This window comes from Schistocerca nitens, chromosome 10 (assembly GCF_023898315.1).
Source record: "Schistocerca nitens isolate TAMUIC-IGC-003100 chromosome 10, iqSchNite1.1, whole genome shotgun sequence".
In the NCBI taxonomy this organism is placed as follows: Eukaryota; Metazoa; Arthropoda; class Insecta; order Orthoptera; family Acrididae; genus Schistocerca; species Schistocerca nitens.
The window spans coordinates 17,188,928-17,209,438 of record NC_064623.1 but is presented as its reverse complement, the minus strand read 5'-3'; the positions used below and the strand labels follow the sequence as shown (position 1 = coordinate 17,209,438).

Here is a 20,511-nt window from a genome sequence, read left to right as displayed (position 1 = left end):
AGGTCATCAGTCCCCTAGACTTAGAACTACTTAAACCTAACTAACCGAAGCACAACACACACATCCATGCCCAAGGCAGGATTGGAACCTGCAACCGTGGCAGCAGTGCAGTTCCGGACTGAAGTGCCTAGAACCGCTCGGCCACAGCAGCCGGCCGGATTTTAAGTACAAATTATGTTTCCACTTCACAATACAATTGCTACTTGTGAATCTGGGCCTGCACACCTTATTTGAAACCTTTTCTGATATAATGCAATAACTTGTGGTCCCCCCACCACTCAATTCTTTCTATCTACATCTACATCTACATGGTTACTCTGCAATTCACACTTGAGTGCCTGGCAGGGGGGTTCATCGAACCATTTTCATACTACTTCTCTCTACCATTCCACTCTTGAATGGCACGTGGGGAAAAGGAACACCTAAATCTTTCCGTTCGAGCTCTGATTTCTCTTATTTTATTATGATGATCATTTCTCCCTACGTAGGTTGGTGTCAACAAAATATTTACGCATTTGGAAGAGAAAGTTGGTGATTGAAATTTCATAAATAGATCTCGCCGCAAAGAAAACCGCCTTTGTTTCAGTGACTGCCACCCCAACTCGCGTATCATATCAGTGACACTCTCACCCCTATTGCACGATAATATGAAACGAGCTGCCCTTCTTTGCACTTTTTCAATGTCCTCTGTCAATTCTACCTGGTAAGGATCCCATACTGCGCAGCAGTATTCCAGCAGAGGACAGACAAGCGTAATGTAGGCTGTCTCTTTAGTGGGTTTGTCGCATCTTCTAAATGTTCTGCCAACAAAGCGCAATCTTTGTTTCGCCCTCCCCACAATATTATCTATGTGGTCATTCCAATTTAAGTTGCTCATAATTGTAATTCCTAGGTATTCAGTCGAATTGACAGCCCTTAGATTTGTGCGATTTACCGTATACCCAAAATTTATCGGATTTCTTTTCGTACCCATGTGGATGACCTCGCACTTTTCTTTGTTTAATGCTAATTGCCACTTTTCGCACCATACAGAAATTCTCTCTAGATCATTTTGTAATTGAAATTGATAGTCTGATGATTTTACAAGACGGTAAATTACAGCATCATCTGCAAACAATGTAATGGGGCTGCTCAGATTATCACCAAGATCATTTACATAAATCAGGAGCAGCAGAGGGCCTATGACACTACCTTGCGGAATGCCATATATACCTTCTGTTCTACTCGATGTTTTACCGTCTATCACTAAGAACTGTGACCTCTCTGAGAGGAAATCACAAATCCAGTCACGCAACTGAGACTATACTCCATATGCCCACAATTTGATTAATAGTCTGATTAATATGGAATCGATCTGATATCCCTTGTCGGCAGCACTCATTACTTCATGGGAATAAAGAGCTAACTGTATTGCACAAGAACGATATTTTCTGAATCCATATTGGTTGTGTGTCAATAACACATTTTCTTCAAGGTGATTCACAATGTTCGAGTACAGTATATGCTCCAAAATCCTACTGCAAATTGAGGTCAGTGATATGGATCTGTAATTCAATGGGTTACTCCTATTTCCTTTCTCGAATATTGGCGTGACCTGTGCTACTTTCCAGTCTTTAGGAACAGACCTTTCGTCAAGTGAGCGGTTGTATATGATTGCTACGAAAGGCGCTATTGTGTCTGCATACTCTGAGAGGAACCTGATTGGTATACCATCTGGACCAGAAGACTTACTTTTCTTAAGTGATTTGAGTTTTTTCGCAACACCTAAGATATCTACTTTCAAGTCACTCATGTTAACAGCTGTTCTGGTTTCAAATTCTGGAATATTTACTTCGTCTTCATTCATGAAGGAATTACGGAAAACTGTATTTAGTAACTCCGCTTTAGTGGCACCATCATCGGTAACATTTCCATCGCTATCGTGCAATGACAGTATTGACTGTTTTTTGCCACTGGTGTACTTTACATACGACCAGAATCTCTTTGGGTTTTCTACCATATTTTGAGACAATATTTCATTGTGGAAACTATTAAGAGCAACTCACATTGACGTCTGCACTAAATTTCGAGCTTCCGTGAAACTTAGCCAGTCTTGGGGATTTCGCGTTCTTCTGAATTTGGCATGCTTTTTTCGTTGCTTCTGCAACAGTGTTCTGACGTTTTTGTGTACCATGGTGGACCAGTCCTGCCTATTATTAACTTATGTGGTATGAATCTATCTATTGCTGTCGATACTGTATTTTTGATTTTGAGCCATACTTACATAATTTGAGCCACACTTACAGAATTAGCTTGGAAGGAATGGAGACACTCTCTTAGGAGGGCATCAAGCGAATTTTTATCTGCTGTTTTAAATAGATATATTTTGCGATTATTTTTAGTGGTTTTGGTTGATATGGTTTTGAGCCTCGCTACAATGACCTTGTGTTCACTAATCCCTGTATCCGTCATGATGCTCTCTATTAGATCAGGATTATTTGTGGCTAAGAGGTCTAGTGTGTTTTTGCAACCATTTACAATCCATGTGGGCTCAAGAACTAATTGTTCAAAGTAATTCTCAGAGAAAGCATTTAGTACAATTTCGGAAGATGTTTTCTGTCTACCACTGGCTTTGAACACGTATTTTTGCCAAAAAATTGAGGGTAGATTGAAGTCTCCACCAATTATAACTATGAGTGGGGTCATCATCATCATGTTATCTGCTATATTAGCAGGTTCTTAAACTCTCCATTTTCTGCGATCCATTGCTTCCTTCTTAAGGCTGCTGTATGTTGTACTGTCCATCATGTCATCCAGTATCTGGAATCTCTTCCTTCCTCACTTCCTTTTCCCTTCTACATAACCTTCTAAAACTGTTTTTATCAGTCCGTCATTCTTTCTTAATATACGCCCAATCCAATTTATTTTTCTTCTCTTTATTACACGTAGTAACTTTCTTTTCTCTCCCACTCTTCTCAGTACCTCTTCATTTTTTACTCTGTCCATCCAACTTATTCCTTCCATCCTCGGCCATGTCCAGATCTCAAAAGCCTCCAGCCTGTCTCTGTCTTTCTTCCTCATAGTCCATGTTTCAGTGTGGTACTTGTTTGTAATGAGATTCAAGTTTTCTTTGAAGTGTTCAGCTATTATATCATCTGAGTCGGGGGGTCGGTGGAAGGAGCCAATTATTATTTTGATACGGCTGTTGAGTATAACCTCTACCCATAGTAATTCACAGGAACTATCTATTTGAACTTCACTACAAGATAAACTACTACCAACAGACACAAACACACCACCACCTACTTTATTTAATCTATCCTTTCTGAACACAGTTTGCACCTGTGTAAAAATTTCAGCAGAATTTATCTCCGGCTTTAGCCACCTTTCTGTGCCTATAACAATTTCAGCTTCAGTGCTTCTACCCGTGTAGCTGCCTCCTGTGTGTAGTGGACACCTGAGCTATTTAGCGGAACCCGAAACCCCACCACCCTATGGCGCAAGTCGAGGAATCTGCAGCCTACACGATCACAGCTCATTCAAACAGGACATAATCAGAAACACTGGTGCACTACATACCTTTGAATGCACAACCTGAGATCAGCAAGTGCATACGGAGGGGTTTCTGGCGACTACTGAACACTGTGCCTTTCTTATCAGGTTGTGCTACAGTCCATCAGACTCTTCAGAATAGTTTTTCATGTTACCAGCTACTATACTTAATTTAAATCTAAATATGATACTGAAACAAAATATACTTTTAAACCGATTCATTTTGAACCCATTAACTCAACTGTAATGCCAACAACAAATCCCCAGAACACACCATCCTGCAGTTATCACATGTTATCACAGGATCAAAATCCAAATACCAAATAGTACAGGTTCATCACTTACCCATGTCGAGGGGTTTTCGGAATGCTGGGTTGGAGAGATCGATGCTCAGCTTCTTAGAGGTGCCACTCCTACTTGTGGATGGTACAGGGGAGCCAGAATATTTCACCTTCTGCTTGCCTTTACTGGATGGAACATTCAGATGTGATGCTGGCGGTGACAGTACATCCTTCCCACTGTCATAGTGCCCAAACACACTGCTGCTGTTGCTGTCATCATCGTGGGAATAAGTCCGTGCTGGATCATATTCTGTGGACATAGTGAGTGTAGAGCTTTCACAATGATATGTAAAATTTCATGAGCTGTATAATGACAAAATGATACACTATGAAAAGTAGTACACATAGTTCAAAAAATAAAGTTAAGTCTTCATTTTAAATGTGCTGTATTTGATGATGAGAGCCAATTACACCAAAGATGAAAGAAGCACCTCTGAGAGAGAAAACTGAAATAGGTTTAGAGCTTCGCACGCTATCTATGTTACACAGCATTAAAGACAGAATACACACTGGACTGAACAAAGAAAAAAACTTAGCCACGGCCTTGTCTAAGAAGTCATTCTGGCACATAACTGAAATCTTTTGCGGAAAGCTTGCCAACCTTAAACTTAAAAAGGTGGAGGGGTAATAACAGAGCCAGTTCACTCGTTAGCATACACTTACTGAAACTACTACATACAATTTGTTCAAAATTTGCTTTAGGACTGGCAGCTGCAAAAGAAGCAGTGGGGGTGAGGACCATGAGGAAGGCACAGCAAGCTTAGGGCTCATAAGAACGAGACCAGCCGCTACCCGCAGTTGCCAGACCTTTTCATTTCTTATATTTGCAAGGTTAGCATTGTATCCTTTATTATTACTGTTGTTAGTTCTATGACAGTGGACAATGTCAGAAGGAAGTCGTGTGTGTGTTGCATGTTTACAATGTCAACAGTTAATCTTGATAATACTCCCAATCATTGTGTAGTTGTTGACAAGATGTCTAACATGGCAAAAGAAGGTAATGGGCTGATTGGCTTGAGCACTGAAATATCAAAGTGATACATTTTAAAAGGTTGAAGAAAGATTTGAGTTTACCATACTGTCTACATCAAGTCATTAGAGATAGAAAAAAGTGGAGCTTACAGACCTGATGTCTGTCCATAAACCACAGTTCCCTGTACACAAAATCAGAAAACTGGAAAAAACATATGGTGTACAGTTACACAGCTGTCACTCACATTTTAATTCGATAAAATTTATATGTATGCAAATTAAAGATTACATTTGCAACAGCTACAGCAATTATAATAATAATTTCTGTGGTCTCAGCATATCTTTCCAGTAACTAATTCCTTTTCGCTGCTCCCTTGTCTTCCTTATCACCCAACTTTCATGCTCACCTGGTGCAGATGCACAACAATCAGTCTTTCCTTCTCATCCCATCCAGTAAGTCTTCCCTGACCTAAGGTTCTGGGCGATTTTTTTTTTAACTCTCCCCATTTCTTCACCAGTACTTTTCCTTCATCCCTCTTCCTTTCCTTTCTGTGCAGTCAAGGGGAGCAACAGGCTCTGAAAGCTTGTGCAAATATCTTTCACATGCTATCTCATGCTGTCACTCGGTGAGCAAATTTTTTATACATTCATATAATATTACTTTTCCAAGCACTGATTATTTTCTTTTATACAACAAAAACCTGTAATTTCACAACACACTTTTGCACTATAATGTTCTGTCAGGAAAATTTTTGTGTTATGTTCTCCAACATTTAATACTTACACCTTAACCTCTTCGTGAACTCATCATCGATCTTAATAATGTGGGATATGATAACGAAATGGAAAGTGATCATCATCTTGATTCTGTTACCAGCTGGTAGTGTGTGGAGTGATTGATGTCGAGAAATTCATGAACAGAGTAGAACTACGTTTCTACATTATGAAATAACCTCTTTACAAGAATGTATAAGTAAAACAGCATTCTACCCTTTGGATAAACAAAATGATGCTGCACTGCTATTAAGAGACTGGCTTTGTATTCCAGACGATACAGGATAGAATCTGCATTCAACCATCATGATTTATGTTTTCTGCTGTTTCCTTATATTACTTCAGGTAAATGCCAGGACAGTTTCTACCATAAGGCCACAGTCAATTACCTGTCCGACACCTGTCGAACTAGACCTGTAAGTATGTAAATGACTGTATATTCGAGGGATGGAACTTTAAAAGTGGCATCTATTTATTTACAACTTATACAAAGTAGATACACGCTTCAACGTTTTACTGTCTTTCAATGTAGTCATCAGGATTGTGTATAACGTTAGTTACAATGATGTGCCACTATTACAGTTCCGACCCACACATAATCTGTAATACTGTTGAATGTTCAGTATCACTGTAAAAGTGATCCACAGAAAAATACTACTACTACTACTACTACTAATTAATTAGAACAAAGGCAGCTTTCAAAAATATTGCACTGCACTGAACGCTGCTGTAGCGCCGAGGTATTAATGGCCACAATGGCTAAAAAAAAAAAAAAAAAAACAGATGTGACATTAATGGAAAATTGTTAGTTACACATTTGGAAACTCAACCACATAGTAATAATTTTTTTTAGAAACCCTAATAATTCATTAAGTTTCTGTATCTCCTTCCTTGCAACTGGAGGTCCATGGGACTTTGGCTGTTCACTTATGTAAGATGACATCGTAAGGATGGCTGTAGATGTTTCATTTTCTTAAGCAATTATCCATCAAGTCTTGTGCCTCCACTTCATCACTCCACTTAATATAAAGATGTAGAGTTACGCAACAGTGGAGCATCTACTTTTGCACATTTGACTGAGCACTGACGTATTTGAAGACGACGGTACATGGTACCATATGTGCACAAATGAATTGAAATAACTGCAACATATCACAAAATTAGTCACTCGCATGAAATGATTCTTGCTACTTCCTGGGATACAATTTCCATGCAATTCTTCTGGATTGAACATCATGCTGTGTACCAGGATGTGGTGTACAACACAGAAGAATTTTATAGGAACTAACTCTGGACACAATACTATCTCGATTATATAGAATTATGTAAAAGAACTTGATCCCCTTCTAGCAGCAGTTCATTGCAGGTCAGAGGCTGGTAATTTATGCTAATCATTTGAATTCAGTCCATGACAATTTATTGAAGAACTATGGGACAAATTTTATGCTCAAAATGATGACCTTTTCTGAGATCAAAAACTACCATTAGGAATCACTGTAGATTCTGCAAGCTGTGATTCTATGAAAACTTAATTCAATCTGTCTGTTATTCACAAAGCAGTATATACACTGGTGTCCAAAACTGAAGCAACAAACTGCTGTTTCCCTGTCTTTCACAAGGCAGTACATACATTGGTGTCCAAAATTAAAGCAACAAACTGCTGTTTCCCTGTCTGTTATTCACAAGGCAGTACATACATTGGTGTAAAAAATTAAAGCAACAAACCACTGTTTCCCCTTCCTGTGACTAAGTCACAATATAATCTCACAAACTATCAAACAGATGTCCTAAAGATCATGTTCTGCATGCAGATGGAATTTCAGCCAATGGATTACCATGACAACGATTACGTCAGGGCTCCTACGAAACGAGATAGTGTTGCTGGGTACGAAACGAGATAGTGTCGGTGGGTAGCCCCACATTCACAATTGCTGTGTACACGGTTATACACGGTGCAGTGTGGCAGAGAGAAGATGCCTACCAGACACTGCGGTGGACGGCCATAAAAAGAAAGGAAGCAGCACACTAGCAAACTGATTTGGCCCAGTAGCTTAATGTGAATCATTCGGTTGTTTCTTGGATGTGGTAACAGTTTGTAGAGACCGAAAATGTATCTCAAAGACCAGGGCAGAGCCCATTACGTGCGACTTCAGAAGTGAGGACCATTATTTGGCTGTAAGGGCATGACATTACTGCCTTAATACTGCACCGCAACTGTCATGTGAGCTCGCAGCATCCACTGGATGTGTTGTATCGAGGCAAAAGGTGTGCAGGAGGCTTCGACAGAGACATGCTCTGTGTCTTACCTCTGATACGTCTTCACAGAAGGGAACTTCTAAGGTGGAGTCATCTACATGCCACCTGGACAGTTGGGACAGTGGTACAATGTTAGTTTCACAGATGAGTTCTGATTTAGTCTGGAGAGCGATTCTCGATGGACTCGCATCTGGAGGGAACATGGAACACAACTTCTGGGCACAAACACTGTGGAAAGAGACCTATCGAGGAGGTGTGGACAGGGATTATGTTTCTCACTCAAACCCCTCTTCATGAAATTGTACGGACGAATCTGAAAGGTTTAACTGCTGCCAGGTATCTTGAGGAGATCTTGGGATCTCAGTTGCAGTTGTTGCGAGGTGCTGTGGGCCCAGACATCATATTGATGGACGATAATGCTCGAGCTCATATGGCACGGGCAGTTTATGTTTTCTTGGAAACTGAAGATATTGCATGCGTGGCCTGCTCGCTCTCCAGATTTGAATCCCATAGCTCTCCAGATTTGAATCCCATAGAGCATGTCTGGGATGCACTAGGGAGACGGCTTGCATCACATCAGCATCCACCAGTCAGTCTCCAAGATTGCAAACAGCTCTGCAGGAAGAATAGACATTACTGCCTCAACATGAAACAGATGACGTAATTCACAGCATGCTCTGTCATTGTCAGGCCTGTACTGCTGCCAGAGGTTGTCACGCCACATACTGAGTACATTACCCAGTTGTCAGAATGTGTGTGCAAATTCGTTAAGTTGGAAAAAAACAAAGAACATTTCTGTCTACCATTATGCATGTTGCAGCTGTTTGTATTCTGTACATTTTTTACATTGTTTCTACTTTACTATCACTGTTTTGTGGCAAAACAAACACAACCTAGCAAGATTTCCTTTAGTTGCTTTAATTTTGCACAACAGTGCCGCAGACTCAGATTTATTATTATTATTATTATTATTATTGTATATATGAATGATGTACCAGAAAACTGTAAATGTGCAGAATGGAACTTTGGTCTAACAAACATAAAAACATAAGAATACGTACCACTGTGCATGTGGACACAGAAAGATACAATATCCTTTGATTACTCCATTAATTACAACAAAAAATCACAACCATATTGTGTGTCCAGAATGAGATTTTCACTCTGCAGCGGAGTGTGCGCTGATATGAAACTTTCTGGCAGATTAAAACTGTGTGCCCGACCGAGACTCGAACTCGGGACCTTTGCCTTTCGCGGGCAGAAGTAAAGCTGTGAGTACCGGGCGTGAGTCGTGCTTTGGTAGAGCACTTGCCCGCGAAAGGCAAAGGTCCCGAGTTCGAGTCTCAGTCGGGCACACAGTTTTAATCTGCCAGGAAGTTTCATATTGTGTGTAGTTGGTACGAGCACAGGGTGGATTTTCGACATCTATGTGATTACTTGGCTATTCACAATAAAGTGCCTGGCAGAGGGTTCAATGAACCACCTTCAAGTTGTTTCTCTACTGTTCAATTCTCGAACAGCAGGCGGGAAAAACGAGCACTTAAATTTTTCCGTGCGAGCCCTGATTTCTCTTATTTTATCGTGATGATCATTTCTCCCTAAGTAGGTGAGTGCCAACAGAATGTTTTTGCAATCAATGGAGAAAACTGATGATTGAAATTTCCTGAGAAGATTCCATCGCAACGAAAAACGCCTTTGTTTTAATGACTGCCACTCAAATTAAAGTATCATGTCTGTGGCACTATCTCCCCTATTTCGCGATAGTAAAAAACGAGCTGCCCTTCTTTGAACTTTTTCGATGTCATCTGTCAGTCCCACCTGATGCAGATCCCAAACTGCACAGCCATACTCCAGAAAAGGGCAGACAAGCGTGATGTAAGGAGTCTCTTTAGTAGACTTGTTGTACCTTCTAAGTGTTCTGCCAATGAATCACAGTCTTTGGTTTGCTCTACCCACAACATTTATCTATGTGATCGTTCCAATTTAGGCTGTTTGTAATTGTAATCCCTAAGTATTTAGTTGAATTTACAGCCTTAAGATTTGTGAAACTTATCGTGTAATCAAAATTTAGCAGATTTCGTTTAGTACTCATGCGAATAACTTAACACTTTTCTTTATTCAGGGTCAATTGCCACTTTTCGCACCATACAGATACCTTATCTAAATCATTTTGCAATTCGTTTTGGCCAGCTGATGACTTTACAAGACAGTAAATGACAGCATCATATGCAAACAACTTAAGAGGACTACTCACATTGTCTCCTATGTCGTTAATATAGATCAGGAACAATAGAGGGCCTATAACACTTCCTTGGGGAACACCGGATATTACTTGTTTTAGTCAATGACTTTCAGTCTAATACTACAAACTGTGACCTTCAGTTAAGGCAAAAAATCTATATAAATGTGTAAAAAGCCAACTGCCTGATTAAGATTGACTGGAAATAAATGTAAGCTAGCAAAATGCTCCTTAAACCAATTCAACCACACAAACTATTATGGGATAGGATTTATACACCACAACAAATCTTCACAGCAGAAGATAAATACTGTTTATTCCATTTCCATCTCCATATCCTAAAAACTATTTACTCAATTCCATTACTCTCAAAATTAGATCTACAATGTGTCATTCGGTGACATAATGCGTAATTCGATTAAAAATGTGATAAAACCCCAACTCATTTAATTAACTTGTGGCTGTATCTCTTAATGGGCAGTTGAGCATTTTCCTCATGTTGCTGATGTACACCAGTTTCGTGCCACAAAATGGAGCCTTACAGCTTCAAAATCGATTGCAATCACATTGTAAATAAAAAAAGTACAGCAATGTGGATGTAGAAATAAGATGGGAAAAAATAGCATCTGATATCCCCAGCATCTTCCGCACTATGGGAGCTACAGATTTAGGGGACAGCTGCATACTTCGTCCCAAGTTTTCTGTCAGGAGTAGATCACAGACTTGTCAACAGTGGCTCTAAAAACTTCCTAGACTAATAAAACAGTAATTTAACATTTATTTTGTCTTTGGTCCTATGGATGTTAAACTGAAACTCCCATAGTATACACTCACATTACTTTCATTTTTCCTACAGTGATTACTGAGTCCAGAGTGCAGGAACAAGTTAGCCTTTGTGCCACATAATGCATTATAAGTGCCAATTATTACAAAAAGTTTACTGGATCAACAATTATTCTGATACTTTATGTCACAAATTTATACAGATGATACACTGTGTGTCAACAAACCAACATTAAGGCAATGTAACTGCCTTTGCCCGGTAGAGTGAACTGAAGTCTTAGCCAAGGTGGCAGTGCTGGGGGAGGAGACAGCAACAATGCACACTCCGTACTCTCAAAAGTCAAGTATTGTCACACACTACACATCTCCATGGCAATATGCTATGTACCATGACAAACCTAGACCAGAACTTGTATGACAATACATCTCGAACACTGTAATTGGAACACTTGGAATGTGTACAATATTAGTTTACATACCACCATTTAAAATAGCATCGATTTTCAGATTAGCAAAACAGCCCAGCATTTAAGGTATCAGACTGACACACAATATGTCTCGGGTTCAACACAAGTCGTGTGAATTTTGTTTTTCACAGTATCAAAATTAGTTGGTATATATGACTGAATATATGAGAGATACTAATTTATGTTAGACACTGATTCATGTCTGCAAAATTAACATCCATTTTCTTTTCATATTGACGTAAATTAAATGTCACTGTGGCAAGATATGTTTCATACAACGTTCATGCTGAAAGAACAATTTGTCACCAACGTTTCTATGACAACTATCACACAAAAATTTAAAATTGTAAAATAATAAATTCGTATCTGCATGCTGCATTTTAAATATGAAATCAATTTTACTTTACATATTATCTATTTTGTAACCAATACAAGAAAGGCGGTCATCACCTGCTGATTGCAGTGAAAGTAGCACAAGAATAAAGAAAAAGGGAGAAAAAATTACTGCATTACACAAGGATCAAACACGCGCTCCAGCATACTAGCCTGGAACTTTACACACTATACTACCACAATGTTCCTCAAGATATGCCATTGTTATTACCAATATGTAAATTCATCTTGTCCAATTCCAATTTCCTGGGATATTACATCCCAAATGGCTCACCAACACAATATAGCTGGCACCTAAAACCACATCATCATTTAACCCATTCTCCGATTCCAACCTTGTACCCCGCCCCCTTTATCCATTTTTATTTGCTAGCCCTGAACCCCAGATCTGTATGACTTAACCTGTAAAGTTCCCGTAAAGTTTGATATTTCATGAATTGCCCATAATATCAAAGAATGTGCTGCACAGTAACATATTTATCAACATCTTCAATGGTACATTTATTGTGTGCTTTTTGTGGTAAATACTTCACAAGAGGCACTGAGAATCATAAGGCTCCAAAGCAGAGACACAAACAGATGTTTGTCAAAATCAAATATGAAGACAAACCGTCAGTCTCGTAGGTCCGACTTGTTTTTTAACCAAGTACCAACATCCTGTATTTCCTATGAAAAAATAATCTAGCATATTTGAGCTATGAAATGTTTAATTAGGATTATATTTATTATTACTGTTAATTCACAAAATGTGCATATATAGCAAAGGTAGTCACAATGAGACTTGTGAGCCACATGCAGCTATTGCATCAGTATAGTGGGGTTCTTGAAATCAAGTGTAAAAATAGAAAAATAAATAAAATAAAATTATAAGTACTTATATAAAGCCATGCCCACATCGAATGTGCCACGCACAAACGATGTAGGGCAGCACTGAATGGAGCAGCGTTTGTAGGTATGCAGCACTGTTCACTGTGTGCGACCATCATCAAAAAATGGAAAACGAGAAATGCCAACTGAACAGTGCCCCACAGGAATGAGCCATTTCCTCTGATGAACTGACACTGTGTGGAACTTGTTTTTTGTTGTGCGGAGTGGCACGGTTTGCCATCCACACCCGACGTGCTGTGTTACATCAAACCTCTTTTGCTTGTTTTGCACAGCATAGTGCAGCCGATGTGGATGCAGCTCAATACTAAAGGCATCCCTTGCTCCAACTCACAATTGTGCAAACCTGTGGCTGCTTTTCTCCATGCAGTGACACTACTGAAGTAAACTTGTGGTTATTGCTGGTGTCCTAACAGCTACAATGTTTTCTAGGAAGTGTAAACCCAAAGAAGGGAACAGAGTGAGAGTAGGACGAGCAATTCCTTTTTGTAGAGGGGAACAGTAAATCGATGTGACACTTGTGTCATGTGACACTGACACAGCACAAGGCAAGTAATCTGAAATGTCATCCAGACTCTAACCACAGTGGCTTCAGCAGAGGCATTCATCTCGGTTCTCAGTTAAGGAAAGTTCAATTTTCATCATGAAAGGAAAAATTTCAAGAACAGAGCAGGGTTATGACCATGTTTACCAGGGAGCAAATTTAACATCTGGAGCTAGCTTCATCTTGGCTTTTTCGAAGGGCGAGTTTGTGAAGGTCAATAATGTACAAGTTGTTTCTATTTAGGTCCCAAAAATAATAAAACTACAAAAACTGGCTGACCAAATGCTTGCTTTTAGAAATACAATAGAGAGGTGAATGCTGTTCTGCTGTTAGTGACGATGTTGTAAGTAACTTGCAAAAAAATGTGTGACTGCTCAGCAATGAGTCTGGCTCTGGATGATTCTACAGATACCCAAGATAAACTGGAACTTGCCATATTTGTAAGACATTTATTAAATGATTTAAAGACGGTGAAAGAGCTCATAGACCTTGTTACACTGAAGAGGTTGTACATTACAGAAATTCTGGATGGTATTTTAGTGAAATATTCACTGCCTACTGGGAATATTGTATCCCACTGCATTATACATTGAGAATATTTAGCTTCTAAATATTTTCAATATCCACATGTTATGCAGGTGGTACCAAAAATCCTGAGCTAAATTTGCTTAAATGCCAAAACACACCAAACTGTTCAAATCTTTCATACTAGTAATCAGTAATGATGAAGTTCCCTCAGTTTAATGAGCCACAGTGGCTTTTAGATAAGGTCTTCTTTACTAATGATGTTCAGCATTTACAAAAACTACACACATCGTTACAAGGAAGCAAAAAACTTATTTCTGATTTACTGCAGTCTGTGTTCAGCTTTCACAAAAATTAAGACTTTCGGAAAGACCTTAAGACTAAAACATTTGTTCATTTCATATGCTCGAAGAAAACTACTGAAAGACTCTCTTTCGTTCAGGTGCAAATACAAGATTGTTTAAGTAAAATGTCTGTCCTTGATGAAGAAATAAATGTCATTCTTGCAAAGTCCTTTGCTTATTGATGTGTTGGAAGATGGATGTCCCATTTCACCATCAATGATTAAAGATTCAGCAGCTGTATAGTTGGACCTACTGGAACTTCAAGAGGACAGAGGACTGAAGGGCCTGAAACGTAATGGCTATCCAACTGCTGAATTTTCAAATAATGTTCCAGAAGAAAAATATTTGTTAACAAGAGAGAGTGCCTAGTCACTGATCTATATTTTTTTGGACCACTCATATGTGTGAATGACTACTCAACACTGAAGTTTATGAAATATAAATATCGAGCTGTTTAGCTGATGAACATTTCTGTGAACTTACGTGAACTGCACTCGCTTCTCTGCCAGATTAAACAGCTCACAACAAAAGCACATTATCAAAGAAGCACATCAAACTGTAACTTCCAATTTCTCATTCTGTAATAAAATAGTTCAATGATGTTATGTTTAAAATATCACTTCTTCATTGATGCTAATTACTAGTCACTCTGTAAGTTTGCAGTTGCCACAGGTAAGGTAAGTAGCCACCCCTGATGATAGGCTATAGTGCGCGTCATTTATGTTGGCGGCCGAGTTTAGGTTCATTCTGCGCATCTGACGTCACAAAACACAATCAGCCAATGAACAGAGAACAACGTTGCCAGATCTCGACTGCAGTGCACAGCACGGACGAGTGTCTTCAGTTTTAGAAACGTTCAGTCATAAATAAAGTTATAGAACAAAACCAATGTCTTGATAGCACACTTTCTTTTATAGAAAGTTTGGAAAAAGCATTCTTTATACTAATTGCTTCATATTCTATTAATTAATTAAACCAAACAAGCAATAAGACTCCTAATTCAGGTGATAACAAGGAAAGGTGTTTGTATCAATCTCACGAACTGCTTTTTCGCAATAAAGAACAGCGGTAATTGTTTATATCCTATTGTACTTTGACGAAGCGTGAGTAATTCAGTCATACCAGCTGTGTTTGTCAGTATTTTGCATGACGTGTTAGAGTCCTCATGGAGTTATATTGTGAGACGAGTTCCGTTAGTGTAACGGTTAGGGTGTCGGACTACTAAGTGAGAGGTTATGGGTTCAAACCTTGTAAGGTGCTAAATATTTTCTTCATTTAAAAACATTATCCAAGTGTCTTACTTCACGAATTTTATTCGTTTGGATGCAATTTTTTGAAAGGTATGGCACATACACAATGGCACTCATGTTCTCTTTCTTGTTTTTGTTCCACAGTTGCAGTTTTACCAATGGTATTGAAATATATTCCTCTTCTGCAACTGTAGTAAGCGACTTATTTAGACCAGACGCGTTTCTCTCTTTTGAAGCATCTTCAGTGGACAGTATTTTGTCTCCTCCATTGCCAAGTCACCTTTCGTAGTTTTGTGCTGCGGTAACACAATATTCAAGTTTGTGTTGGCTGATCAGTGTTTTAGCAAATAAATGCTGTTTGTGTGTGTCACACACAAAAATTATATTTGACATAGCTCAGAGCACTTCACTGATAGACGGGATATTCAAGTCCTAATATTTTTGTAAGTCCACAGTTTTGTTTAATGTATTTTGTCTACTTCCTTTTGATTGATTGAAGTGCTTTAAAATAAAGCCAAACATGTCCGGTGTAAATAAAACTTTTGTTACAGTCGCGAAAGATGGAATATTTCTCAATATTACATACGACACCTATGTGGTACTTAAATTAAACGAGATATTGTTATACAGTAAATTTTATACGAAATTTAGGTATCTTGTCCACATTTCATTCTCAACATTGTGGCAACTAAAATCGACCATACGGAAAGTATACTCTATGGACTTTTACCGCTGCAAACTCTTCAAAATTTTGTGCAATGGTTTACTATATTTAATGCTGCATAATAACTGCGTTGAACATCAAAACAAAATTAAGTCATTTATGGGGGGAAGGTATCAGTCAAGAAGATGTGTAAAAATCAAATTTTTGGGCCAAATAGTTTTTGTGGAATCGAATGATAAAGAGTGTCAAAGCAGTCGGAACACCATGTGACTGCACAGGCGAGCAGTGCAGTGACAAAATCGCGCACAGCACGGAATGCAGGGAGCACGTCTTTGTAGCAGCGAAAGGGTTAATGCGGTCGTGGTGGCTTTACTTTATGAACTGCGCGCTCCCCCCTAAACGTAAGCTTGTGAACTATGCTATACTATGGCGCTGCTTCTTTTGGCGCATGCGTCATGTGCAACTGGCAACGCAGCAATCTCCTGCGTCTGGGCAGGCATGCGCGAGCCGCCAAGATAAAAGAATTGAACTATAGTGACATAGTGTCATTTGAAACTTGTAAAGTTTGTAATTAATGTGGAACTGGAATCGGCACACAAAGGAAGATACTAAATACAAACACACACAATTATGACCTACTACAACACTTGAAGGTCCTCGGTATTATCATTTTCATTAAGTACAATTTGTGATCTGGGGATAATATAAAACTGCCAATTATCTCTGAAAATACTACTACTACTACTACTACTACTACTACACACACACACACACACACACACACACACACACACACACACACAGGGCCGGCGCAAGGCACGAGCAAAATGTGCGGCCGCATGGGGCGGCACTTTCTGAGGGGTGGCAAATCTGCCCCCCCCCCATTTTTTTTTTTTTTTTTTTTTTTGTAAGGATAAACTCAACATTCATGCCCAAGAGGGGATTTGAAACCAAACCCAAGAGGGAGCGGCTTCGGGAACTGTGGCATGGCGCCTCGACTACCTGCCAGCCGCCCCTGTTGAACATGGGGAGGGAGGAGGACTAATTTCTTTCTTGCCACTGTGGCAGCACTGTCGTGTTTATACCGGAGGAACAGAGAGGGGGAAGCAGTCTGGCGTACACACCAGTATTCTTATGAGTGGAGTGCTGCCAGCCTGTTACGCGCCGTGTGTTTACTCACAACTAATTTTGCAGAAGACGAAATCTAATTTGGAAATTCGAATACCATGTTCAATACTGTGGTTGCATGTTAAGCAGGAAGCAATTTTGCTAAGCCGTTCAATCGCAGTTTCCCAGTGTTCTATTCTTCCCGCATTATGGAAAAAATTGTTGAACATTACTACAGTCAATCATGTCCAACACCTACAATGGCTAGAAGTATTCTGAATGGGTAAATACGCTGCGAGTAATTACAAGGGATAAAGACATTGCTAATAAGCCTGGCATAAGTTGGGTTTCGATGTATTTTTGAAAATTTTTGCTATCCGTATCTGAGTGATAGTCGGACGCTTTGGTTTTTGAGCCATGAAACTCCTGTCTCCGCCTGCATGAACAACAATTAAACCCTGACCAGCACTTTTGTTTGACAATACTACTTGCACACTATCACTTTGCCAACATTTATTTACTGTATAACGCATGTGAATCCATGTTTCATCTTACTAAAATACTGGTCGCTTTGATTCTGATGAAAACCTGAGAAAGTATGGTCTTTTAGCAACAATGCCCTCTTGTACGCACAAAACAAAACGTTAATTTTGACACCTTCTAAAACAAAAATCCATAAACAGAACATTGCTTCTAAGGGTTTCCTTGCTAGCTTTGAAGCTCATTTCTGTTTGACAAAAGTTGTGCAGTTTTTGCAAAGTTCGTATTTCTTTCTATTGTTCATAATGCCATAGAAATTGCTGCCTGATAATACATTTATCAATATCTTCGGTCACATACTTATTGTGAGCTTCTTGCTTCTTCTTCTTGGGCACTAGTTTAACCATAGCCTCGCTGTACCTTGTCACGTGACCTAGTTCCTGGTACAGCTGCGTCACCACTTTGCCTTTCCAGGCAATAGGTATTGTTGCGTTCTCTACAATGAAAACTACAGAATTCGTTTCGGTAGTTGGCCGAGGGAGTCAAGATTGGTCAGAAGCACTTTTTTGCGCTTCATAAGAACAAAAGAATTGGTGCGTCCAAATTTCTTGCAACTTGGGGTGTAATAGGTAAGTACTTTTCATATAACGTACAATTAGTATTGCGCAAGCACATTACCCGTAAGTTAGAATTTTTCTCCTTCAAGGTTACAGAATAGGAAAATTTATTTTTCTTATGATCTGTTACTTCAAAAATTGACAAGTCAGCAAATAAGCACGCGTCATCCCAATAGCTACAATGAAAATAAGGCGAGGAAAGGTGAAGTGATACGGCTATGACTAATTTGTTAGCCCTTATTCCATAATCAGACAGGAAAGAAGTGACACATGGAAATTACGACAGATGTCGAGTGTCAGTTCTTTGAAATGAACAACCGTAGTGCAGTGAGTTAATATATTTTGACTAGCATTAGTACCTGTCGATGCCCGGGTGTGCATTTATTGCATTATTATTATACTCCATCTCCTTATTCTTCCCCTCTCCTTTGTCTTCCGCCCCACTCTTTTTGACTGTTTCACCTGCGTCTGTAGTGAAATTCGACCTGAAATTCAATTTCAAGCGGCTCAATTCTTATGACTTCATCTCCTGAACAGTATATCCTACAGTAATATAATTTTCCATTTACGTGCAATGGAATCTCAGGAAATTGTCTGCGAAGTGTGTTGCAAATAAAGTTAGTACATTGACATCAACAGTTAGTTGCATGTAATTGTTCTTTACAGGCTGGATCGAAACATGTCCGACAGTAGAAAAAGACTGCATGGCAGTGAATATAGGAAAAGACGGGCGCTGAAGGAAGATGACGATAAGAAGCAAAAGGATGCGCTACAACGATATTTCAAGCCAAAGAGAGAACGACCTAGCAGTGGCGAGGGTGGAACAATAGATCCTGAAAGTACAGAAACTAGTGAAGCTACTGCAGCTACATCTTTATCTTCAGGACATGACCAGAAAGTTGACGAACACAGTACTGCGACCACCGCATACAGTAGCCATGCTGACAGTGGGCCATCCACATGTTCAACAGACCTCGTCTGGACTCAAGACCTGCTTTGTGACGAAAGCTCCGAGATCGAAACATACGGCAGAACTGAAATTAGGTGACCTGATTCGGAAAATACCGGAGGAACATCGACTGAGGTACTCACCACCAGAGAAGGGATTGAAGGCGAGCCTAAACTGGAAGACACAACTGACTCAGATCCCAGAAGATGGCCGGAAATTATTACCGACTGCATTCGAACGACTTTGGTCATGCGAGGTCCTCCCGAGCTCATTAAGGAAGCTGAAGAATGTCCTAAAAACGCGGACAACCGGTGTTTCAGCCCTGTGCACTACAGCTATTCTTTGAAAAATTTAGAAGAAGCAAATAGACATTGGATGGTGTACTCAAAGAGGAAGTATGCTGTGTTCTGCTTTTGTTGCAAACTTTTTTCGTCATCTACAGTAAAAATTGCAAAGAACGGTATAAGCGACTGGTGGCACCTTGCTTCATATCTTGAAAGTCATGGGAAGTCTACCAAGCATTTAAATTCACATAAAAAGTGGATTGTGTTTTCCGAGGGTCTGAGTTGACAAACTGTCGACGCCCATCATCAAAGGCTTCTGAATACTGAAAGCGAATTTAGCAGCTCGCACGGGGCGGCACTTGGGCTTGCGCCGGCCCTGTACATACATGATGTAGAAACTAAATTATGTTGCCAACCCCAGATAACAGAGCAACAAAACTATGCTTTGTGCAATGGGGTCAATGGAAATGAATATCCAAGAAATTGGTGAAACATCCTTTCATGAACATTCATACATGCAGCGTGTGCCAACAGATATAGATAAAGTTGGTTCAGTATCAAATCAGTATAAGCCAGGCGATGCACACACGTGCACAAAATCTAAAAATCAATGATGGTGTGTTTTAGGTACCTCAATTCTATTTATCTCAGCGTTGTTTGCCTCTTGCCGTAACTTATACAACGACCAACTGACTCAGCTTTAAGCATCCAATTGCATGTTCCGTCATTTTTTTTTCAATCTGCATGTCACTGTTTACACCTCATCATCAATAAATTCACTGATGTTAATAACAAACAGCAAAGGCTTCCCATTTTCTACAACCATCTTCCGTGCTTGCACAGCCAGGTAAGAAAGCACACTACTCTGAACTCGGGCCTGGCTGTACCTCGTCACGCTCCCACTAGGGCCGAGTCTACGATTCGCTTCAATAAGTAATACATACGAAAGAGTTATGCAATATTCCACTTATAACAACAATATAAAGCTGAACATCTCATTAGCAATAATACAACATGTAAATACAACTTCATCATCTTGCAATTCACTTCTCCTTCTAGTGTTTTAGACCATAACCTTATCTACACACATCCAAATGACACTTTCT

At 39.5% G+C, this 20,511-nt stretch overlaps 1 protein-coding gene across 2 annotated transcripts in view; it reads right to left on the bottom strand.

The window, feature by feature from the left end:
- The window catches only part of LOC126210592 (uncharacterized), a 188,528-nt gene that overhangs the window by 124,026 nt on the left and 43,991 nt on the right, over positions 1-20,511 (bottom strand). For both annotated transcript variants that reach the window (XM_049939860.1, XM_049939861.1), the window contains exon 4: positions 3,877-4,122. In XM_049939860.1, the coding sequence (XP_049795817.1) occupies positions 3,877-4,122 (246 nt within the window). The remainder of the gene's footprint in view (positions 1-3,876; positions 4,123-20,511) is intronic.